General features: G+C 38.6%; 1 protein-coding gene across 2 annotated transcripts in view; it reads right to left on the reverse strand.

Moving 5' to 3' along the window:
- Window positions 1-6640: 6640 nt before the first annotated feature.
- Window positions 6641-26576, reverse strand: part of ephx4 (epoxide hydrolase 4) — a 53985-nt gene continuing 34049 nt past the window's right edge. Inside the window, exons 7-8 of one of the 2 annotated variants that reach the window (XM_039734815.1) lie at window positions 8376-8653; window positions 6641-7338 (exon numbers count right to left, since the gene is read on the reverse strand). In XM_039734815.1, the coding sequence (XP_039590749.1) occupies window positions 8413-8653 (241 nt within the window). In that variant the 3' untranslated portion in view covers window positions 6641-7338; window positions 8376-8412. The remainder of the gene's footprint in view (window positions 7339-8375; window positions 8654-26576) is intronic. The other variant, XM_039734814.1, reaches the window with a different exon arrangement.

A 26576-nucleotide genomic window follows, 5' to 3' on the forward strand; every position in this document is an offset into this window, starting at 1 on the left:
TGGGGGCATCTCACAAAAGTCCAGTATGTACTCTGCTGGCTGTTTCTCCCCTCTGGTAAGTAAATGGACTTTCTTACTGCCAGTCTCAGACTCTTCAGGCTCCCTCTGACTTCCAAGCTACTCTTTGGCTGCCCTGCCTGAATGCATAATGTATAAATATACAGATATATTTTATTAATATCTCAAATTGTCTTGTTCCAGATTCCAACTTTCTATATCAGCTGTTCTTCCAATATAATGACACTAATTCCAGGAACAATTCCACAAAGACAATGGGAAGGGCTCACAAGAACATTGATCAATGAAAGATTTTCACATTATTATTTTGAAACATGAACAGGCTTTTCATGGAAGTTTATTTGTCAGATTTTTATATTATTCAACCATAAAGAAAACATTGCAATTATTTGAATATTTTACATTACTGGATAGTAATGGATCACGTGGTCTTCAAGTAAAAGGGTGAAGTTCACCAATAAAATGATAAACTCAAATAAGAATTTTGAACACGTAGGCACCATTTGTGTCAAATGAGCGGTTGCTCATGGAGTACCAAATGGGGCACATTACCTGCATTGTGAGGGAGAGTCAGTTACAGCACTACGGTCATGTGGCGCGATTCCTCCAGGGGCTCGCAGGATCCTCATTGTTGAAGGCTGTGTCACCCACAGAGTGCAGGTTAGTGTCGGGCACAACAAGCCTGCGAGAATCAGAGGACGTTAATGGGCGAACAGGAGCATAGTGATGGAGGAGTTCACTGGTAGTCTGGTGTGAGGCCATTTAAAGCTTTGTAGATTAATAATAGAATTTTATATTTAGTCCTGTAAGACACAGGCAGCCAGTGGAGTTGGCCCAGGATGGGTGTTATGTGCTCGGTGCTGCTGGTCCGTGTCCGTGAACTCTTGCAGCAGAGTTTCAAATATCTTCTGTAAGAAAGGGGCTATATAGTGCCTGACCCGGTACAGACTACGCAGAGGCACGTGTACAATAATACAGGCTTTTAGTTATCTTCAGCTGGAGGGCACATCTTCCCCGTAATCCCCCCAGCCACAACACAGTCCCAAAAGCCCTTAAATAGGTAAAAGCAATACCACAATCCTTCCTCTGGCACCACCACTCCTCTCAGGGAACCTCGTCGTCCTCCTCCCGATTCTGGCTTCTTGAGTGGTGGTGGCTGGCCCTTTTTATAGCTCACCCGGAAGTGCTCCAGGTGCTTGATCACCTGGGCCTAATTGCACTTCCGGGCGGGGCTGTAGAGATGTCCATGTGGGCTCCGGGATCCATACAGCACCCCCTGATCTCCACAGGGTTGTGGAGAACTCCATCTCCCATGAAACCCTGCGGGAAACTGAGGCACCATCATCAGCCAGGGAGGCTGCCACCAAGCGTCCCGGGGGAGGTAGTGAGATGTCCATGGCTGCTCACCCGGAACATGTGTAGAAAGGGCGTCCCACCATAACATGTAGAAGGGGCGTCCACGGGACCCGGCCACCCGTCACACTTCTTGTACTTCCCATGGAAGTGATGCTGTTTTTCAGTAGGTGTGATGGTTCACATTTAGTAAGCAATACGTTTCCATTTTGGTAAAACAGTATTTTATTTTCCCCCATTGTCTTATCTTGGTAGAGTAATATATATATTGCTCTGCTTTCCCCTATTGTATTATTAATATGCAGCCTTAGAATGCCTAATCTCACAGACTTACCACTGTATATAACATATTATTTTATATAACTTCTCCCCACCTTCCCTTCTATATCTATAACCTCAGGCAATTAGATGTAGTAAAAAGACAAGCAGGAGTTCATAAAATAATGTATTACTGATAATATTCATAAATAATAACAAAATGCAAAGTACATTTGAATATTGGCAACCATACAACCTGATAAAATGGTGCTTTGTAATTCAGGTGGCACACAGACTTGCAGTTACTTAAAATGTCTCTAGTTAGTTAAGGCATCGTTGGTGCTCAGCTTTCAGCCACATGTCTGTTCAATACAGCTGCTGAGCTGTGCTCTTCATTGTGTTGTCTTCATCATCACAGGTTAGCAAGAGAGATGCTTCTTCATCATATGTTGGTTAGAGAGAGAGAATGTGGTCGAGCAAGCAAATTTATAGGTTTTCTGTCCAATCCGTCCAGCCAATTCAGACAGCCATATCTCTGACCAATGGGTGGAATAGATCATCTTATCTCCTGCCCCAAAACCATATGTTAAACATCCTGGCTTCCTTGCAGGGGGTTCAAAGACTTTAGCAGAGAAATACTCATCAAACTGGTTTAAGACACATCCCCCCAAATCCTGTCATAAAATTACAAAGAGACAGTCGTAAAATTGAGGGGGCAAACACGAATACCTCTAAATTACATTGGTTTGCCCAAATTATAAATAAAGACATACAAAACATTTATCAAGTTATATGTAAAATCTCACATCACAACACCCATGAAACACAGTGTCCCACAGTGAGGACATAACTACTGTTCATCTACCAAACATTGATGTGGGGCTGTAAAAGCAACTTTCATGTGTTGATGTGTGTGGTGATTGATGGGAGATCTGTTTGTATTCAGGGGCACATGTGAGCAGGCCTGACGGGGCCTTAGTCTGTATCGAGGTGGAGCCTGACGTGGTGATAGGCCAGAATGTCAGCACATTGCTCAATGGCTCCATATTTGCCATGTGCGCCGGTATCTTTGCATGTTCTAGTCTGTTGTTGGTTGACAGTGAACCGCTCCTTGTATTTGGTTTGCTGGTGTGGAGAGTCTAGCTTTTCCTCGTGGCATTGTTTTGTGTATGCCTTTTGTTTGTGATGAAGTGTGCATAGTGCAGATGTCCGTCAGCAGATGGCACAAGTTTTTTCCTCTGGTTGTTGGTGTGCTACCCATGAGCAATGAGTTTCATAGGAACCATGCTTGATTATGGACACATACAAACCCAAGTCACATTCTGGAGTTTGCCGTCACATTGGTTGTGAGCAGAAGGCAGTAAAGACTTTAGTAGGGCTAACAAATGTCTGCCTCACATGAGCGCAGAAGAGGATCGGCCTGCCTGTGTAACGCAGGTTGCCATTCTAATCCTGCCTGGTATGTGGCCTGAACAAATGTTGAAGCAGGTGGTGAATAAACCCCTCACAAAAGCAAGTAGCCCCCGTCACTCTGCTGAAATTGTTGTGAGGGTCTTCAGTTGTTGAAGTCAGCTTTGTATCAGATCTGCAGTAGGATCGCTCGGCCGTAACAGATGTCTCAGCAATGTAGGACGGTGTGCGTCGGTGGCATTGCCTGTCAATGCTGTGAGGGGGCCTGCATGTCATCTTGAAGGCTTAAATTGTGGGCTCAATTCAAGGATCATGTTTGTGTGAGACCAATGGTGTATTCATTGTGTCAGGTAAGTGTGAAGTAACACAACGGAGCACATGGCCATGTACTGTATATTCTATGAGGTCTGGAGTGCTGCCAGGGCTGTGCCAGCCGTAAGGGTCTTAAAGCCCAATTCGTGTCAGACCAGCGTTGTGATTGGTTGGCCGTACTGCAACAAAAATGTATTTCTTGTATAGCCTAAAATTCACACAAGCAATATCTCAATGGGCTTTAACAGGACCTGTTTCTTGAAGTTCCCCAGCCTTGACTCTCTAAAAAGACAAGAAAAAAGTCTGAAACAACCTTATAGGAAAAAAATATGGAAGAAATCCTGGAAAAGGCAAGTCTGATGGAGATCGCCTTCCAGGTAGGTTGGGTGTACAATGGGGGTCCAAAAATGGGATAAATACAATGCACAAAACAGAACACAAGTAATCCTCTTCACAGAGGTAGATGGCTATCTATCCTGGCCACCTTAGAAATACAATACAACAGCATAAAACACTTTGTTCTTGCACGGAACTCCTCACCAAGAACAAGAACAGAGAGCTGCAACAACCCTTGAGGCAAAATGCAACAACAGATTATACCGCTCACTAAAAATACGATGATCAGATATGAGGATACACATTTGTTCAAATACACATATTTGTTGTGAGTAGCGCAGCAGCAGGCAGTCATGCATATCCTGTAAGGTCAGGCACGTCACTACGTCTCTGCTAGCTGGAAGAGATTCTTAAAGCCCAATTTTGGTCCCATCGTCCTATGAACACCCAACTCATGGGTGGCATTGAATGTGACACAGCATAAGCTGTCGACTGAGACCAAGATCAAGCTTGAAAGGTTAGGGGAGCGTGGGTTTTGGTGTGACCGACAGACAAGCCTTACAGTTTTATATAACTAATCAAAAATTAAAGGAACCCCTTTTAATTAGAGTATAGTGTCAAGTCAATGAATCTTCTGAGATATTAATCTGGTCAGTTAAGTAGCAGAGGGGGTTGTTAATCAGTTTCAGCTGCTGTGGTGTTAATGAAATTAACAGCAGGTGCACTAGAGGGGCAATAATGAGATGACCCCCAAAACAGGAATGGTTTAACAGGTGGAGGCCACTGACATTTTTCCCTCCTCATCTTTTCTGACTGTTTCTTCACTAGTTTTGCATTTGGCTACAGTTAGTGTCACTACTGGTAGCATGAGGCGATACCTGGACCCTACAGAGGTTGCACAGGTAGTCCAACTTCTCCAGGATGGCACATCAATACGTACCATTGCCAGAAGGTTCACTGTGTCTCCCAGCACAGTCTGAAGGGCATGGAGGAGATTCCAGGAGAAAGGCAGTTACTCTAGGAGTGCTGGATTGGGTCGTAGAAGGTCCTTAACCCATCAGCAGGACCAGTATCTGCTCCTTTAGGCAAGGAGGAACAGGATGAGCAATGACAGAACCCTACAAAATGACCTCCAGCAGGCCACTGGTGTGAATGTCTCAGACCAAACAATCAGAAGCAGACTTCATGAGGGTGGCTTGAGGGACCGACATCCTCTAGTGGGCCCTGAGCTCACTGCCCGCCCGGCACCATGGAGCTCGATTGGCATTTGCCATCGAATACCAGAATTGGCAGGTTCACCACTGGCGCCCTGTGCTTTTCACAGCTGAGAGCAGGTTCATCCTGTGCACATGTGACAGACATGAAAGTGTATGGAGAAGCTGTGGACAACGTTGTTCTGCCTGTAACATCGTTCAGCATGACTGGTTTGGTGGTGGGTCAGTGAAGGTCTGGGGAGGCATATCCATGGAGGGACACACAGATCTCTACAGGATAGACCATGGCACCTTGACTGCTATTAGGTATCAGGATGAAATCCTTGGACCCATTGTCAGACCCTGTGCTGGTGCTGTGGGTCCTGGGTTCCTCCTGGTGCACAACAAACCCCTCCCTCACATAGCAAGAGAATGCAGGCAGAAGGAATTGAAACCACTGATGGGCCCCCACGCTCAGCTGACCTAAATCCAATAGACCACCTCTGGGACATGATGTTTCGGTCCATCTGACGCCACCAGGTTGCACCTCAGACTGCCCAGGAGCTCAGTGATGCCCTGGTCCAGATCTTGGAGGAGACACCATCCATCGTGTTATTAGGAGCATAGCCCAATGTTGTCAGGCATGCATACAAACACATGGCGTCATACAAACTACCAAGTATGATTTGGAGTTGCTGCAGTGAAATTTTGGACAAAATGGACTAGCCTGCCACATCATCATTTCACTTTGATTTTCGGGGTGTCTTTGAATTCAGCCCTCTGTAGGTTGATAATTCATTTCCATCAAACGATGTGGCATCGTTTCATTCCTAACACATTACCCAGTCCATATCAGTAGAGATATAAGGCAGGATTTTTTCCCATTGAGATCTGATGTGTTTTCATTGTGTTCCTTTAATTTTTTTGAACAGTGTATATATAGATAGTGATACAAAACAGGGGCGTCAGCGAGGCCCAAACCCTAAGACGAACACACACTGGGTGTGTTTATTACACAAAATACCACCAAAAGTAGTAAGCACGAACAGAAAACACAAGTAATCTCTCTCTTCACAACAACTCTCTTTCTCACCCCCACACTACCCCCCTCCAGTTGAGTGTCTTCCTTCCTCCGAGCTCCGACTCGTCTGGATAAGGGAATGCGGTCCCTTTTATTGAGGACCCAGGATTACTTCTGGTGCCAGGGCTACTGCATAATGGAAGCACTTCTGGGTTATATGTAAGTCCCACATATTGGGACTGTGTTACAGGGCTATATCTCCCAGCATGCCCTACTGGTTCTGTACTGGGCACCAATATCCAGGGCTGCTGCCATCTAGCGTCCTAGGGGAATAAAGAGACCCCAGCGATATCCTCTTCCTTTCCTCTGGCCTTCACTTCTGAGTCTGGTACCTTTCTCTCCCCTGGCCAGGATGCTTGTCTGCCTTCTAGGAGCCTCATGCCCAGGTAAGAAACCATCCCTTCTTCTGGTCGGGATACCCATCTAACCCATGTGGCATTTACAATACACAGTATAATGTTACATAAATTTACTATAAACTTACTGGCATCTTATGTTCAAGAGATCTGAAAGCTCCTTTATTTAGACTTTCTCATCATATAAAATATTAGAGGAAACACTATAATTACAATTTTAGTGGAATATAGTCGTGTTCTGTAAAATAAAAAAAAAACTTTTAAGTATTTCAAAGATGTTAAATTTAGTTTCAAGAAATAACAGACTTATTCTTTTTTATACAGTTTTATTTGCATAAAAAACTAGAATGGTTGTGCAGGACCAATGAATTAGTGTGTTCACATGTGGAAAGATATACAAAATTTCTTTTTTCTTTTTATAACATCTAACCACCACTTGATACAGAAAGATAACATCTCAGTAATTTTCAAAATTACAAATAAGAAGAACAAAATTCTATATATAGAACAATATCCTTTATAACAAATATAAAGGATGGCAGACAACTGTGTAACAACTGTGTAACAATTTTAAGTTGTATAAAAATCCATTGTGACAGCTACATATTTGAAAATCTCAGAAGATTTTGTAAAAATGGCACAATTTTATTTTTCATATTAAAATAGTCAAAGGCACCACACAATACAAATCACAAGGAGACGATTGCCCCATTTGTAAATGAGGCGCTTACACGTTTTTAAGGCTGATGTTACAATAGGTGCAAAACACATTTTTGGTTACACTTTATAAGAATATATGCAAATTTCAACACATTCATTTCATTTTAAATCTTAAAAGACAACTAAAAAATCAGTAAATGAAACAGACTTTTGCCAAGCTTTGTTTATCCCTCTGCACATTTCCTAACTGCTTGTTGTTGATTTAATTTCAAATTCTCACCCATAATAATCCCATCTTCTGTATCCCAGAATCCATGCAAAGTATTCTAATGATTGAGGTCTTTCATCAAACGAGTAAATGCTGATAAATACAGGAGAAAGGGTCAATTCACACTGACAGCTTCAAATGTGCAAATCCTAAACCTAACCACATATTACAGGAATTAAAAAACAAAATTCAATCTGAATTAGTTCAGTATGCAGCCTCCTTCAATCAAAATCACAATTCCACATCTCATTTAGTTCTTTAGAGATTTTGGGATAATGTAATGATTTTAAAATACAGAATGATTCAGTGTGAAATTTAACCGTATACTATTAAAAGGCCAGTAAGATAAGTATGCATTTTAAATTGCGAGTTAGGAAAAAAAAAAAAAAAAGAAAAACGTAATTGCAGGCAGTGGTTCTCAATTAAAGTAACAAACGTCAGATTGCTAATTACTTAAATAAAAAAGCAACATCACGTCGGTATCTTCCTTGGAAATGGCAATATTAGTGCGAGTGGGAAGCTGCATGCATTGTGGGCTGAGGATGAAGTGAAGGAATGAATGATGGTACAAGGAAAGCAAGTACACACTTATGTGAATGTGTTAGAATTACATGTAAACAACAGGAACATTAATACGTTTCATACACAATATTCCCTTCTTTGTTTTGAAAATACATTATATCACCTGTGATTAAAGCTGTAATTCTTCATTACAGCAACTCCTTGCTAAATCATTAAGTAGTGATTCAATTCTCAGAATATTCTCTTGAAATGAAACATGTAAACCTTTCTTGGTTTTGTCACATTAAAATCTTTTAAATTATAACAAGAATGTTAATAATTTTTTTTTTGTGCCAGAAAAATACCTGTTTTAAATTAACCTGAATTTATAGTTTAAAAATGTGACCAATCAGCTTTCTGACTGACCCTAAGCAATACACTCTACAATGGTTTAGTGGAAAACATTAATTTGCTATCATCTTTATAAAGTGTCACCTTTTTTTTATGGTGTAATGTTCATACACATGATTTTTGTGAGAAAATGTGCTTTTTAAATAAGTACTTTTACATTTAAAAAATAATAAAAAATATTTGAAATGTGTAAACAATATCAATAAATAGTGATATACCTTTATAAACTCGTAAGTCTTTGGTAGTGATACCTACTCAGTTCCTGTATCCCTTCCTTGACTCGCTTTCTTTCAAAAATGTCCATATCAATGTGTTAACAATGTCTGGCTGATCTTGCTGAAGCCAGTGGCTAGCGCCAGAAATCATGTTGATTCGAAAATGGTTTTTAATATATAACTTTGAGTTTTCGGCCATTTCCTGTTCCAGAAAGGCATCTCGTTCACCCCAAAGAAGCAAAACTGGAGATTTCACATCTTGCTGATTTAAAGGTAGGAAACTGCAAAAAAAAAAAATAAATAAAACTTCATAAATCAAACTACAGTACATAGGATACAGAGATTTGCATTTTGTTATTAGTTTTAGAGAGCATACTTTACAAGGTACAATACAGTTTAGTAGGGTTTATAAGTCTGATTCCAAGTCGTTTGGTTGCTTTTTTGGCCCTGTTTTAATTATTCTACCCTTTTCTGAAGGAGTACAGATTCTTTACACAAATGTCACTTCTGATTGCATCTTCTAATTAATAAGTAGTGTCAAGGGTTATCTAACTCAGTATATCTACAGTGACGGAAATAACAATTGATGGAAATAACAATGTATTTTAACAGAGTATTGAATTCTGGGATGCATGTATGCAAATAGAAAAAATTCTGCCAAAAATCTGCAAATGATAAAAACAATTGTTATTCTTTAATAGAATGTACTGTATACATTTAAGTTTAAATAAACTAACCACTGTGTATATGCTTGTAAGAAAATGTGAAATAGAGGTATGGTAACTGGATTTTGTTAACTTGTATCTCATAATTAGATTAAAACAACTTTTCTGACAGGTAGGAGAACCTAGTAAAATTCTCGGTTGTCTAATATAACTTACTAAAAATAGCCTACAAGTCACAGAATAAGACATGGCACCTCTATTGATTTAAGGCAGACAGTAAACAGCTTTTGAGCTAGGCAGAAAACATACGGCTTTTGATATGAGAGGTGTGAAACACAGTGTGTAGAAAAGAATATTCTTAAAGTTGATGATTTGCATATATCTAAAGAGAATCATGAAGCATGTATGAGAACAAGTATGATATATTCTGATGCACATTAGCATAGTAAGGGTTAACCCATAAAAAGCCCTCGCTTGTCTATTTTATTATTTTTCTCTTTGTAGCTGCTAAGTTTAAAAACTTCAGTCAACGACATTGTGTACTTTTAGAGGGCTAAACGGGCCATTGTTTTAAGAAATGCCAGTGGACGGTAAGCTATCGACTTCCCGACAGTGTTCAGAAGCCATTAAGAAAGCTAACAGAATGTTAGGTTATATAGCACGATGTGTGGAGTCCAAGTCCAAGGAGGTTCTGCTCAAGAGTTATAACGCACTGGTGAGGCCTTATCTGGAGTACTGTGTGCAGTTTTGGTCTCCAGGCTACAAAAAGGACATAGCGGCACTAGAAAATGTCCAGAGAAGAGCGACTAGGATGATTCCAGGTCTACAGGGGTTGAATTATGAGGAAAGATTAAAAGAGCTGAGCCGTTTCATTTTGAGCAAAAGAAGATTAAGAGGTGACATAACTGAAGTGTTTAAAATTATGAAGGCAATTAGTACAGTGGATCGAGACTGTTATTTTAAAATGAGTTCATCAAGAACACGGGGACACAGTTGGAAACTTGTTAAGGGTAAATTGCACACAAACATTAGGAAGTTTTTCTTTACACAAAGAATGATAGACACTTGGAATAAGCTACCAAGTAGTGTGGTAGACAGTAAGAATTTAGGGACTTTCAAAACTCAACTTGATGGTTTTTTGGAAGAAATAAGTGGATAGGACTGGCGAGCTTTGTTGGGCTGAATGTCCCGTTCTTGTCTAGAGTGTTCTAATGTTCTAAATGCAGCCATTGAGGCTTTGGCCATGAGAAAAAAACAGACAGGCCATTCAGTTTCACCTGCAGCGGCTGGGCCTCTGCCTCCCTGTCTGCTTGCCTGGACAGGTGATGACAAGTGAAGGAAAATGCAGCTGATAAGAAACAGCATTATTGCTTTAGCTGCTCAGCTACCCAAACCTCTAGCCCAATATCTTATGTGTCGGTCAGCTTGATTCCGACTTATGGTGGGCATCAATTGATAAATAAGTTTTGGACACCTGCACAGGGTATGAAGTAATGATGGACTTTAGGTAATGATGGGAGGAGCCAGAAGGAGGAGAGTATTTTGCATAAGTGATAAGAATTGTAATAAATTTAAGGTTGCTGAATTTGTTAATTGCTCATTTCACTTGATTTGTGTCCTTGTATGCATCACACAATAAAACTGGATTATTTTACCTTCTTGAAACTCTGTGTGCCTTCTCTGAGCAGCGTGTTTCTGCCACAAGTTTTAGTATGAAAAAGAGAAACTGCGTGAGCAGTCTTGAAGATGCAATGAAACATTATGCTTTTGAGGACTAAAGGACTTTCACCAGAAAATGAAAATGCACTCCAAAGGAGAAGAAAAAAAAGGCTGTGCCATAGCGCACATGTGCAGCCTCCTTAGCATTAGACCCAAGTGTTACACGGGCTACGAAAACCATCCTAAAAGCATTAGTCCTAAGTGCCACTCTGGCAACTGTACAGATGTGCCTTGTGTGAGCATTAGAACCAAGAATCACTTGAGCTGTAAAAGAACTGTCAGTGCTGCCATTCTTTAGAGAAATTATGTCTGAGTGCAGATTTTCACTAATTATGAAGTATCTGCAGTTTACCAACAATGAAGACTTTGATGAGAATACCCATCCAGCACCCAAACTGAAGAAAATTTGGGAGAGATATACCAGGCCATAGTAGTAAAATTACGGAGCATTTACTTTCTGAACCGTGATGTCAACGGTTCAATTAAATCAATTAAAGTCAACTTATAAGGTCTTATAAGGGCAAAAAGCGCAAGATTTGGCATAAAATTTTGCGAGCTTTGTGAAATGGGATACATTTTCAATTTGGTTCTGTATACAGGGATAGGAACAATGTTTGATCTGAAATACAATCAGTACAGCATTGCAACATCATTAGTTCTGACTCTGATAGATGCTCTGCTTAATCACAGTCACTGTGTAACCATGGACAATTTTTATACTTCCCCAGAGCTATTTGACATCTTGCTGCAAAGAAAGACTGATGCATATGGAACAGTGCGTCCCAACCATTGTGGCATACAGTATATGAAGATTTTGGCAGAGCTAAATTACAGTGAGGTAATTTAAATTGTAAAGTGCTTGCGCTGAAATGGAAAGAAAAGAAAGATGCTTGTTGTCTTAGCACTGTACGTAATGCAGCTAGTCACTGTATAGGCAAAAGGCAACAAGAAGCTTACAAAGCCTTGTACTGTGGTCGACTACAATAGCACAATGGTCGGCGTGGATCGCGTGGATCAAGAATTGACTTTGTATCCAATTATGCGGAGGGAACAAAAGAAATACTACAAAAAGATATTTAGTCATCTGGTAGAACAGTGCATTTGGAATGCATTCATCTTATGCAAACAAAAAGCTAGTGAAACTGTATCTGCTGCAAACTTTACATGCCAGCTTGTCGAGCAAATCATTGCTGCACATCCACCGTCCACACTACTGCTAAAGAGATGCGGTCGACCCAGCACATCATGGATCAATCCAGAGTGTCTTATTGGTAGACATTTTATTGATTATATACCTCCAACAGGAAAAAAAACAGAATCCAATTCGTACCTGTGCCTTGTGCTGTTCAAAAACTGATAAATTTGGACAGAAAATCTGAAAAAAAACCCACTATTATTGTCCCGACTGTGACGTGGGATTTGTCTTTAACCGCGATTTAAGTTTTACCACAAAAAGGACTCATTTTGAGATTATATATTGTTTTGGCATCATTAATAGTATTATTATTACTGTTATTATTATTTTTGTTATTATTGTTTATTTCATTTTACCATTTTTATTCATAATTGCTATTATTATTTGTATCATTATTATACTTTAAGATTTAATAAATACTTTTGAGATGTTAATAATTTTTCATGCCAAAAAGAATGCAATGCTTTGTATAGGTTTTTCTGGAATAAAATGCAATGCTAAGGAGGTTAAAGAGTGTCTTACTTGGATTTAAAAAAATGGATTCTTTAATTTACTCTGACTCTCTCTAGGGCTATACGCACATTGATTTGAATTGTTCTGGTTGCATGTTGGCGGCATGGTGGTGCAGTGGTAGCGCTGCTGCCTCGCAGTTGGGAGACCCGGGTTCGCCTCCTGTGTCTTCGCTGCATGGAGTTTGCATGTTCTACCCGTGTCTGCGTGGGTTTCCTCCCACAGTCCAAAGACATGCAGGTTAGGTGCATCCGTGATTCTAAATTGTGGTGGGTGTGTGTGTCCTGCGGTGGGCTGGTGCCCTGCCCGAGGTTTGTTTCCTGTCTTGCTGGCTGGGATTGGCTCCAGCAGACCCCCGTTACCCTCTCATTAAGATATAGCTGGATGGTTGCATGTTTTTTTTCTATTTCTTAATTCTAGTATTTGATGCCGGGTTTCTCTGCAAATAAACTTAAGTAATGATTAAGATGATTAAGTTTGAATATGATGTCACTGAAACTGCCTTGGTTATTGATATTATCCGCACCGAGTGAAGAATATAGTGAGCTATGCTTGTTCAGATGAGTTGCATGACTTGTAACTGATACATATGTTTTCAGGATGGAGCAATGTTTGTTCTTCAGTGTGTGTTAAATTCTTTGAGAAGTAGCACTCTGGGAGCCAAAGGATCTAGGCATCCAGGAAGGAGGTTCCCTTGGCCTTTGATAAGAGTATCTGTGGAGCTCTTGAAATGACTTTTGGCCTTTGCTAAGGTAGTTGAAAGTGTAGCCCTATCAGAAGTGTTGAAGGACTAGTGCAGTTTGTGACTGGTGAAGTTTCTGGCCCCTAAAGCTGATATAGCTAACCTTGGCTATCGTTAAGGTATTCTTGCTTTGTATTTGAGGTTATTGTTATAACAACCCTGGTGCAGACTGACATCAGTGTAAACCAGCAGGGACAGTGACAGGCACTTGACTTCTGTGTATAATATATGAGTGATGACAGAATGTCAAATAGGTAAGTATTGTAAGGTATACATATTAATCAAGGATAATAATTTAGATATGTCCAATATTAGCTTCTCCACTGATATAAAAATAACCCTAAAAGTGTGTTTTGTGAACACTTTTTTAATTATAAAACAAACAAATGCGCTGTTTTCAACAGAAACACAAGTGGAGTAGCTCCAGGATACCTCTCAGACTTTTCTATAACAACATTTTTTAAAAAAAATCAAGATTCTTGTGAAAATCAATAGAAACTGCAAGTCATTTACTAACAGTTTTATTTTATGTAGTATGGTGAACAACATCTGAAGAAACAGTTTATTGAACTGAACATTAGCTCAAAGGATAAATATTTGCATGCAAGCAGAAAAAAAATGTGAAATAGGAGAAATGCATTATATAAATAATGTCTAAAATCCATTGACTGAGAGCGAAAATTGTCAGTCTGACACAGAGTAACATAAAATTCTCAAACCCACTTAAGGATGGGGCATCAGTCCACTAAAGGGCCCACTTACACACAAAGACACACTCATCTTTATACAGGATGAATTATAACGGCCAATCAACCTCAATGCATGAAAAACCAGTACCTGGAGAAAAATTCACAGATACACACACAGGAAGAAGATGCAAACTCCACACAGGTGATGATTGGGGGCAGAATTTGAACCCAGGATGCTGGATCTATGTGGCCACGTTAACCACTGTGCTGCCCAGCTACAGATAAATGTAAAAAAATAAGAATGAAGTACACAAATGGTATTTGTACTTGTTGTGGTGCTGATTATCTATAGAGTCCAAACATATTTATGCCTGTATCTAACTAACCAAGTTGTGGAAATCCTTTGTTATCTCAATCCTAGGACTTTTAAGAGTCAATAACTATGGCTCTCTATTAATATTCAAATATTTCAATCAGTTAACCAGGAATTAAAAATAACTCATAATAAAAATGGCTTACAAAGAAAACACATGATGAATAATTAAGCAAAATGAAATTCCCAGTTAAAGAATTGTTCAGCCCAGTCCACAACAGGCTATGTCATGAGACCCCAAATAACTATTGGCAGAGCAAATATTGATGGGACTCTCTCTGTCTCTCTTAGCTCAAGTGCTAATGGTGCACTGGCTGTTACTTTCTCCAGGTGCTCTACTGCAGGTCTATTCAAATGGCGGCCTGCGGGCCACATGCAGCCCAGAAGCAACCTCCGAGTGGCCCAGCCTGTGGACCTGCCAGGTCTCCAGACTGCAACCAAAAATAGGCTTTGGAGATTATCATTTCTACTTAGTTCACCTGTGGTGAATGAAATCATTGAAACTTTAAAATAATCATATTGTAAAAGATGCAAAAGGCCATTTTTTTTATTTTTAAGCAGATGTGCCATTAACATATGTGTCGGTATGGGGTCCCCCTTGCATATCCCTGAGCTGCATAGGCTAGTTTATATCCCACGCAGGGTGCGAGAGAGTAGCAGCGAAAATGATGTCAGACTTGAAGAAGCACGCAGGAAAATATAAGTACACTGCGCTACTGATGGGATGGCCATGTATTGCAAATCGTTAATTTCAAAGAGAGGCTGGTTACGTTTGTGCTAGAATAATGAACAAAGGACTGAAAATGATGCAACCGGTTATCAATACAAACGGTAGGCATGCAAACGTTTGAAATTCATCTGCCCATCATATAGGTCTCCTGTTATGAATGTACCTGTGCAATGTGGCATTCAGTTGTCCCTTCTGATTTGGCATGACACATTAAAGTTTGATTATAACTGATCTCCTTGTGTTGACACATCTTTGCACACCGTTTCTTTGCATACCGTTTAACACATACTCCATGCAAAATGCCGGCATGTCCGTCATTAAACATGTATGAGTAGTCGTCTGCCCACTGTTTCCTCACGCACAGTGATGAAGTCTGCTTTTTAAGGTTGCAGATGTATTACAGTCATTTTACTGGGGTGCTCTGTGATTGATGATGGACAGTAAAGTTTGTTAAAATGGTATCAAAAATGACACTTTTGTTAGTTGTTACTTCAGTTGTTTGGCAATCACCATCACCATATGTTGTGTTACCAATAACTTCTTCAACGAAGCTCATCAACAAAGAAATATGGAAAATAAAATTTTGTAAAAAAAATAGCAATAATTATAATGAATAATTAATTACTTGATACCCAAGAACTCTGTACAAAGACATCCATCCATCCATCCATTATCCAACCCGCTATATCCTAACCACAGGCTTATTAAATCCACAGACCACAGTGGCACCCTGATTACTGACCTTCATTACTGTCTGCAACATGTTAATGTGAGGCGAATAACACTGGATTTGTGTCTTTCATTCTTCCAATGTATACCTAGTAAACCTAGTCCTTACTGTGACCTGATACATAAAACTGGCCACATTGGCATTAATGTTAAATACTGATGCAGTTTTTTTTTTTCTACTATTAATAAACAATTCACAATTTTTGAAGGTGGCATTATTACTGCAATGGAAAAATATTGATAGTCATTTCTCATTGCTAAATAATTAAACACTTCTGCCTAAAAGCACTTCAATGATTCCCTTTGTTAATATAAGTGAAACAATATTATTCCTACATATAAATTGATTTATAACAGACTGAACAAGTATTGACATCCGTAAATGCAATGTTGAATTAAACATCAGGAGAACCGGCCTTCATACCACCTAACAGGATATAAATAAATAAATAAATAAATAAACAGAGTAAACTCAATTTCAGTGGGGTGATGCAGCACTAGGACTAATTGTCATTACAATTTATGAGAGTCTGTCGATGAGCCAGCCATCTGGCTCTTCAACTGCAAGAAAGAAGTGGAGAGCTGCCAGTAACAAATTGATTCTTTAATTAAGAAGCAAATGGTGCTGTAATTCATACATTATGGTTTTTTTCTCTTATAGTTTTAAGAGTTTATTTTACATTTATTTTTCAAAATAAATTTGTCAAAGCAAATGCTAATCAAAATTTGTAACAAGCTGACTTTATTCAGTTGAAAGCATTCATTATTTGAGTATATATGATAATGTTCCTACTCACCACAAATCATACTGAAAACATTAACACTTCATTTTAATTGACAATCACCTGTCTGGTTGCAACAACATTTTGAGCCATTCCAAGCCTGGAGATCTCCGGCAACAGTATCACTAACCAGTAGAAGGCCAAACCTACTGCAGATCAGGATAAACTATTGTCTAGAACAGGGGTGCCCAATGCGTCGATCGCGATCGCGAAAGGGAGTGCAGGTAGATCGCGCTGCATTCAAAAAAAATTTTTTTTTTAAATTTTTTTTTAAAATGTTAGTCTATCTATCGGGGAGGAGGCCCCGGGGAAGACCCAGGACACGCTGGAGGGACTATGTCTCCCGGCTGGCCTGGGAACGCCTTGGGATTCTCCCGGAAGAGCTGGAAGAAGTGGCCGGGAGAGGGAAGTCTGGGCCTCTCTGCTTAAGCTGCTACCCCCGCGACCCGACCTCGGATAAGCGGAAGAGGATGGATGGATGGATGGATGTTAGTCTATCATATATCCTCCCTATGGCCTTTGCCACTTGATTGACATACAGGGCGGCCAGTCTGAGATCTCTTTTCTTCAAACACACTTCTTCATCCCGCATGCACAATCAAACACGTGAGCTACTGCAAAACTCCGGCTATCTAAGTGATCTAGTTAGCCTTCCAATTTATATCGACTAAAGAAGGGATTTAAAAAAAAATTGTTGTTTACGGGCTGGAAGTGGAATTGGAAGAGGATTTTTTTCTCTCACAATGTCATAATCGAAGTGTGTTTGTCTGATCTGTCAATCTATTATTGTTATTCCAAAGAAGGAAAATGTGGAAAGGCACTTTCGAACTGTTCATAAAAATTACGAAACTGATTTCTTTCCGAAAAGAGATCTGAGAAAGAGAAAGGAGAGGGAACTAAAATCGCCGTTAATTGAATAGCTGCCATTTTTCGCTCGGCTAAATTCAAAAGCAAAGGCAGACACACTGAAGCATCGTTCCGGATGAGTCACTCGATCATTAAGCATAAGAAGTCCTTCCAAGATGGACAGATGATTAAAGATGCCTTCGTTGAGGCAGATAGCTAGGGAGAAATTCCTGCTGAGATTTCAAGACCCCTGGCCGAAGAAAAAGGAGTTTCTCCTTGTCATTAAACATGCATAATACAAGCAACTTAGTAACGATCAATGGTCGCTAGACTTGACATTTTTTTTTGGATCTGACCAACATGTTGAATGAGCTTAATTTATAGCTGCAAGGAAAAGAGAGCTCCATGGTCAATATGATTAGCTCAGTTAATGCTTTCAAACGAAAAATGCAACATCTTTCCTCAAAAATGGAAAGCCTTGATTTCGGGAATATCCAAAACCTCGCGTCAGAGCTGGAGACACAATGGGAAGCGTGTGCGCAACATGACAGCATCCGTATACACAGAGCAGATTGAAATTGTCTGTCAGACTTTATCTAATGAAAAAAAAGTAATGATTAAAGGGTTGCCCAATATAGCGGAGTAAGATTAGCGTTTCTTCTTCACAAATGTACTTATGGAGTAAATGTAGCTCGTTACTGCCCACCTCTGATACTCAATATATATATATAGCATTTTTAATGTAGGTAGATCATTTTGACCTGGTCATTTTAAAAGTAGCTCGCAAGCCGAAAAAGTGTGGGCACCACTGGTCTAGAGGATGCTGGCACAAGCAACATTTATTCATCTGCTTTAATTATGGGCTTTGTTTGACCTCTCATCAATTCTAATTATTCTGCCATCTATTTTTTAAACCTGATAAATGCTATACAGGGTCACAAAAACCCAGAGTTTAACCCTTGTATAAATGGCTATGCGGAAGAAACCAACAATGGAAAAAGAGGGATCTGTCCTCCATTGAAGTCAAGAATAAAATTGTTAAACTTATTAAAGTTAAATTATTATATACTGAATAGAGCTTTGTGATTGGGGAAAAAAAAAAAAAAATATATATATATATATATATATATATATATATATATATATAGAGAGAGAGAGAGAGAGAGAGAGAGAGAGAGAGAGAGAGAGAGACATGTAAATAGGGGGCAGCCAGCGGGCCCAGCGCGGTGCGGAAGATCAAAATGGAGGGATCTGAATAATGCCTTTCTCTCTTGTTTATCAGGAAAAATAAAAATAAAAGAAACGCCTCCCAGAACTCCTACATGAATTCTCTTGGTCCCATCAATGACCTCACTTCCGGTCCACTACCGATGATCTCACTATCATCCTCTAACTGTGCCATCATCTCCAGCTCATCTCTTCAATGTCAACTTCATTATTCATGTCATTTCCTGTTTCCTTCCATCAAAGCTGCCCTGTAACACGTACTTATTGTTTCATGCAAGTCTGTTATGTGCGATATCTACTGGGTATCAGTGGTCAAATACTAATTCAGACCAACCGACAGTATACTTTATCGGTGTTCTCTTGTGTTCTTTTTTTCAATATACATATAAATAAAATCCAAAGATGACTCTCTGACTGACTCATCAACAAAAACATTACTTCCTATTTAGCAGGATGGTAGATCTAGGTTAGTAGGTACTTAGATCAGTTTATGTGTATCTGTGTATAAAGGTGTGTAACTCTGGGTGAAGCTACACAAAAGTGATTCACACAGTCTGGGTGAAACTTGGCCCAGTTATTTGTAATCTAAAATGCTAGATGCATACCAACTAAATTATTTGATTTACTGAGATAATGATTTTGCACAATTTACTCATATCTCTTTCAAGTTTACATAACCTATAATTAACAGCATTTAGAATATAAAGCTACAACAAATAAAAACTCCTTCAACTTTTAACTATAAATTGATTTTCTAAAACATACTATTTTCTATCATATTTACTGTTACTATTTTTGATTGTATTTTGCCAATATGAGAAATATCTTGCTTCACTTGTTTTCAATAGCTATTTCTTTTGTTTGTCATTCTTGTTGCTTATGTTTTTTTCTATTTTATTTTTTTTAACTTCCCCAAATACTCTATATGTACAGAGAAATATTGTCACAGGTTTATAATTTCTGCTTTGAGCTTTCAACAGATTTTGTTTTATGTCTATCAGCTTTTGCCACTTTTGGACCCTTGCCCAGGTCCCTGATGTTAAAGGGGTTTTTCATGGTAGTTATTGCTTATCCCTTACCCTTCCTCTTATCTTAACCCCTTTAAAACAGGGCCCTGAGATTAAAAACAGAATTGTTACTTAGGACCCTGATGTTAAAAATTTGATTTTATGTTCTTTTATTCTTTACTAGCAAAATACCCGCACTTCGCAGCAGCGAAGTACTGCCTTAAAATTTTTATTAAGAAGAAAATTAAACCTTTTTAAACTGAGGTAAAATATACCAATAATTATTTGTTAAGGATCTCTTTGTATACCACATTGTGAGTTCGGCCCTCCGGTTGTAATATGACCAAGCTGTGTGCTGAGCTTACTCTTGAGCATGCAACGTACAGTTGGCCATGTGAACAGTAATCTTGTTTCAAATCTCACAGCTTGGATTGCTGCTGTCATAATCGGTTTGAGTTTCATGGTTTGTTTCAATTACGACAGTATTTGTAGGACTTGTGTTGAAGAGACATTCGGCATCTGTCAAGCATTGTAAGTAGACAACCGGTTTCATCGATAACTTCACATCCAGCTTTTGAGAGTTTAAACATTCATAAACATCAAAGTGTCCACTACTGAAATCGTCACCTGTGAATCTAAGATGTTTAAGAAAGTTCAACATGGCAGATGTTGTCGACAGTTATCGACCATTATGTGTAGAATTTCTAAATGAAACCTGCTTAACTTTTGTAAGTAAGCTGTAAGATAGATAGATAGATAGATAGATAGATAGATAGATAGATAGATAGATACTTTATTAATCCCAAGGGGAAATTCACATAATACAGCAGCAGTATACTGATACAAAAACAATATTAAATTAAATAGTAATAAAAATGAAAAATGAAAAAAAAAAAATGAAAATAAAAAAGCAGACAATAACTTTGAGTAATGTTAGCATTTACTCCCCCGGGTGGAATTGAAGAGTCGCATAGTGTGGGGAGGAACGATCTCCTCAGTCTGTCAGTGGAGCAGGACAGTGACAAAAGTCTGTCACTGAAGCTACTCCTCTGCCTGGAAATGACACTGTTCAGTGGATTCTTCGTGATTGACAGGAGTTTGCTTAGTGCCCGTCGCTCTGCCACAGATGTTAAACTGTCCAACTTTACTCCTACAATAGAGCCTGCCTTCTTAACAAGTTTGTCCAGGCGTGAGGCGTCTTTCATCTTTATGCTGCCTCCCCAGCACACCACCGCGTAGAAGAGGGCACTCGCCACAACCGTCTGGTAGAACATCTGCAGCATCTTATTGCAGATGTTGAAGGATGCCAGCCTTCTCAGAAAGTATAGTCGGCTCTGACCTTTCTTACATAGAGCATCAGTATTGGCAGTCCAGTCCAATTTGTCATCCAGCTGCACTCCCAGATATTTATAGGTCTGCACCCTCTACACACAGTCACCTCTGATGATCACAGGGTCCATGAGGGGCCTGGGCCTCCTAAAATCCACCACCAGCTCCTTGGTCTTGCTGGTGTTAAGGTGTAAGTGGTTTGAGTTGCACCATTTAACAAAGTCTTTGATTAGCTTCCTGTACTCCTCCTGCCCACTCCTGATAAGGAATAAGCCTGCCAAATTTCAGCCTTCTACCTACACGGGAAGTTGGAGAATTAGTAATGAGTGAGTGAGTGAGTGAGTGAGTCAGTGAGGGCTTTGCCTTTTATTAGTATAGATTCCTCTCTTTTGTTCTTATCCTAACATTTGTGAAACAAGGCCCTGAGGTTAAAAATAAGTTTATTACTCAGGTCCCTGATGTTAATATTTTGTTTCATGTTGTATGTAACTTGTTATATGGTTATATGGTTTTTATTTAGTGTTTAGGAATCCTAATATTTGGCCACCAGGGATAATACAGGATGGGATAGGATTATTTAAAACCTGATCCCTATTTTTTGAAAATAAAAATTTAGTATTGGAATTATGAATATGATCTTATCATTTAAAGTATAGTTCTTGTGATCTGCTGCTAGTGTCCTCTGGATATTCATTTAGTAAAGAGAAGGTAATATCTAGATTAATTGCAATTTAAAGTTTTTAAATTTGACCAGTAGGGGGCATTTCAATGGAAATCCCTTACTTGGTATCAAAATTATATGATACAAGGCTTATAAAATTTTAGATATGTTTAAACTCATAGATCAGGATATGATAGGACAGGAATAAAAGATACCTGAACTAAATTAGTAGGATGGGTGTTTCCTGTAAAATAAAAGGTTTATAGGTAGAGCAAGTGTACCCATGCATTTGGATTTGGCCTTTGGGCTATTATCCCCTACCCTCACCCTAACCTATATCTGGATATGTGTGTGTGTGTGTCAATCCAAATTAAACTCAGTAAATTTACTAGCACTGTAAATTGACTTAAAGAGATATAAAATTGATTAAAAATATATTTTGTTCCAACTGCAACATAATAGTGTGAAGGAGAATTTCAACCAGAAATGATTCCATTTTATTCCACATATTAAAAAATAGTCTTCAATATTTTACTGATAAAACCACATCTCTACTCAGCACATAATTTGTTCTGCATAACCTGATTTTTGTTTCTTCTAAAAGAAAACTACAGGTGGTGATCATGAACCTTCTGCATTTGAGATCCTGTCTTAGGTGGTCCATGGTGTTAGGCAAATTTTAAATAAATAATCGCGCACCAAAAAGTGCAGGCTCTAATTGGGTGTGGGTGTGTGCAGGCATGTTTCGCTCCATGGTTAATCGAGGTGCTGGCTGATCGCACTGCATACACATATGGAGGTGGGCGGATAAGTCAGGCACCTCCATTGTACCTCGCAGGAAGCAGCTCATTGTACCTGTGCTGAGTTGAAAGGGGAGATAAGAGGAGCCTGCATGTGACAAAGTGGTTTCAGATGAAAGATTGGCAGAAAGAAGAAGACAGAGGTTAGAGAAAGGAAAGAAGCAGGCAGGAAAGGGAGAGATCTGGGAGGAATGTCCCTTGGGGAGTGTGAGACCTATGCTGAGAAGCTGAAATGGTTTACTCCAGCTGAGCGACTCACCCTTGGTTATGTTATCGACTGTGGCATGTTCAAGAGGCTCCCAAAAGCAACAGCATGGAGACAACCCACACTGTCACAGATCCTTGCCTCCTTTCCTGAGATGAATCATTCATATTTGAATGTTGTCAGTCCAGGAAATTGTCCTGGTATGTGTGGACAACTAAATTTCAGTTACTTGCTAGAATAGTTAACCTTAGAATATACTGGGTTGCATGTGTGAAAGGGACGTAATCTCCAAAAATAACTGATACATACAAAGATTTTGACAATTTATTCCTGTAATACTGGCTCATTCAAACCACCTGTGAGTGATCTTCAATTACAGGGCGAATATTCGCTTGCCAAAGTTCTTAGAAATATTAGGATAAAACTTAGAGACTCTGAAGGACAAACATGGAGAGATATCAATAAGGCTAATCAGAAAACAAACAATGTTACAAATTGAGAACAACTTACAAACTTACATTTATATTGAAAGAATGAACAAAACTGACAAGTCAAGTGGTTGAGAGGTATTTCTTAGCATCCAGACTAATGCAGAAACCGTGGCATGACATTTGTTTTATCTGAAACCAATGGTCATTTAGCAGTTTTCTTTTGCCTTCCAAAGACTTTCATGACAAGAGTCCTGTGATAACTACCACTGAAATATCAAACATGTACCGTTTTATTATTCTATTATATGTACATTTTCTCAAACTAAGTACCGTATAACGCTTTATTTTCATGTAGTCACGTGGCATACTTTAGAAATATATAAATATTTTACACATATTTATTTACTTGGATATTATTATTTAACTTGGAGCTACTGGGTAAGCATATTATTGCTATAAATATATATCCCAGAAGACAGTAATTTGGTAAGAAAAGTATATAGATATTTTACACATTTTACACCTAAAAATAAGCAATTTCTTTTAAGAAGACACTTTTAAAGAGACACAAGAAACACCTGCTTTCCAACAGTGACACAAGAGGGCAGTGCTGAGGTTGTTTCAGGACCCGTGTTGATTAGATGAGCTGTTAATCCCTTCATAATAAAGATATTAAATTCAATTGTTGGTATTTGCAAATTGGCTACATAAATGCTATCAAAACATTAAGTTTTAAATGTAACAATAATTAGGACAGAAACATCAATAACTTTAGATGTTAAATATGTCTATGACTGAAAATGTATGGAAGAGCCACAATACATCTGATGCAGTCATGTGACACAGACCAGCAGGCAGAATGCCAATTCATCGCAGGCAAATGACACCCACACATATTAAAAATGAGCCAATTCATCTAAACGTCAGGTACAGTATTTTGGATATACAGTATGAGGGAAAAAGTTTTTGGGAAAAGCTTTACAAACATGTGGAACTCTGTCACCATGTTGCTTTAAAATAAGCAAACAGTATACAAATGAATATATACAGTATAATTTTACAAATGTGAATTTAAATCTTACAGTCTAATATTTTAAGCATTCCTATTCTAAGTGAAAATGCAGTAAAATGCAGTACTGTAGTGCGCTTCTAATGAAGTATGTTTACAGAAATCAGCAACAGCTGAAGTTCAGAGACATGCTTAGTATACCAAGCAGATTCATGTTTTGGTCTTTAAAACCTTATTAGCTTTCCTCAGCTTGGTGAAACAAGATGCTGATGAACTCAAAATAAAATAAATGCTGCGCCAGCACATGAGTGCTACGAAAATGAAGACTTTGCTTTTAGAAATTATAAAAATTTTAAAGAAAGATTAGCTATTATTGTGATTAGGATTTAATCTCATTATACATTAGTTACACCTACAGTAAACTTAAAAAGTACATATACTCAAGTAGGTGCTGTGTAGTTATGTAAAATCATGTTTTATTTACCTTTAAAGAATTATTAAAGTGAACACATCCTTTAGAGAAAACAGTTGTAGTGCAATACCTGTTCCATTTTTTAAGGGGGACTTGGGACTATCCACTCTAGCTGTGTTTTTCAATTTAATATAATTTATTTTTAATTATCCATTAATTGAAAAATTAATAAGTAAGTCACATTAAGCCTATTTTCATACAGATGCACCACTTGGGAATGAATAATATATATATATATATATATATATATATATATATATATATATATATATATATATATATATATATATATATATATATATATATATATATATATATATATATATATATATATATAAAGCCACCATAATGAACATAGACAAAACAAAAAATAAGAAATAATACAAATAAGATATGCATAGCTGTTGCAATCACATTTCTTAGTTAAGGCATTACTCTCAAATTACTCACTAACAATGTACATTTTTAATAAGTGGTAAATTATTCTAGGATAAATGTATTTCTGTGAATAAATACTGCATTTCCTTGATTTTAGTAGGCATATGTGTAATTTTAAAGGAGATCCTAAACTAACCTGGTCAATATTGCAAGAAGCCAGAGGCATGGACAAGACTTCATATCACTGCACTATTTGCTAGAATGTTTTTCTTATTATTAACAAGCCACAGTCCTTTTTTCTATATTCTAAAATTATTTTTATATATTCCCATGTGGGTGGCACGGTGGCGCAGTGGTAGCTCTGCTGCCTCGCAGTTAGGAGACTCAGGTTCGCTTCCTGGGTCCTCCCTGCGTGGAGTTTGCATGTTCTCCCCGTGTCTGCGTGGGTTTCCTCCGGGCACTCCGGTTTCCTCCCACGATCCAAAGACATGCAGGTTAGGTGGATTGGCAGTTCTAAATTGGCCCTAGTGTGTGGTTGGTGTGTGGGTGTGTTTGTGTGTGTCCTGCAGTAGGTTGGCACCCTGCCCAGGATTGGTTCCTGCCTTGTGCCCTGTGTTGGCTGGGATTGGCTCCAGCAGACCCCCGTGACCCTGCATTCGGATTCAGCGGGTTAGAAAATGGATGGATGGATGGATATATATATATATATATATATATATATATATATATATATATATATATATATATATATATATATAAAATAAAAGCCACCATAATGAACATAGACAAAACAAAAAATAAGAAATAATACAAATAAGATATGCATAGCTGTTGCAATCACATTTCTTAGTTAAGGCATTACTCTCAAATTACTCACTAACAATGTACATTTTTAATAAGTGGTAAATTATTCTAGGATAAATGTATTTCTGTGAATAAATACTGCATTTCCTTGATTTTAGTAGGCATATGTGTAATTTTAAAGGAGATCCTAAACTAACCTGGTCAATATTGCAAGAAGCCAGAGGCATGGACAAGACTTCATATCACTGCACTATTTGCTAGAATGTTTTTCTTATTATTAACAAGCCACAGTCCTTTTTTCTATATTCTAAAATTATTTTTATATATTCCCATGTGGGTGGCACGGTGGCGCAGTGGTAGCTCTGCTGCCTCGCAGTTAGGAGACTCAGGTTCGCTTTCCAGGTCCTCCCTGCGTGGAGTTTGCATGTTCTCCCCGTGTGTGTGTGGGTTTCCTCCAGGCACTCCGGTTTCCTCCCACAGTCCAAAGACATGCAGGTTAGGTGGATTGGCGATTCTAAATTGGCCCTAGTATGTGTGTTTGTGTGTGTCCTGCGGTGGGTTGGCACCCTGCCCGGGATTGGTTCCTGCCTTGTGCCCAATGTTGGCTGGGATTGGCTCCAGCAGACTCCCGTGACCCTGTGTTTGGATTCAGCGGGTTGGAAAATGGAAGGATATTCCCATGTTTTTATTTAATCTCCAAAACATTTAATTTGTAATCATTCTTGTACAAGTATACATGTGCTTGGCTCAGCTCTGACTCATTGCCATGTTTTAGCAGTTTAATTTTTTCATCTTATTGAGAAAATCTTGGCAATTTTAACCTCCCACCTCCTCCCAGTTTTAGATTCTCACCAGTTATCAGTGAGACAATCATTTGTGGCCAAATTAGTAACACTGAGGA

The sequence above is a fragment of the Polypterus senegalus genome, chromosome 14 (genome assembly GCF_016835505.1).
Source record: "Polypterus senegalus isolate Bchr_013 chromosome 14, ASM1683550v1, whole genome shotgun sequence".
NCBI classification, from domain to species: Eukaryota; Metazoa; Chordata; class Cladistia; order Polypteriformes; family Polypteridae; genus Polypterus; species Polypterus senegalus.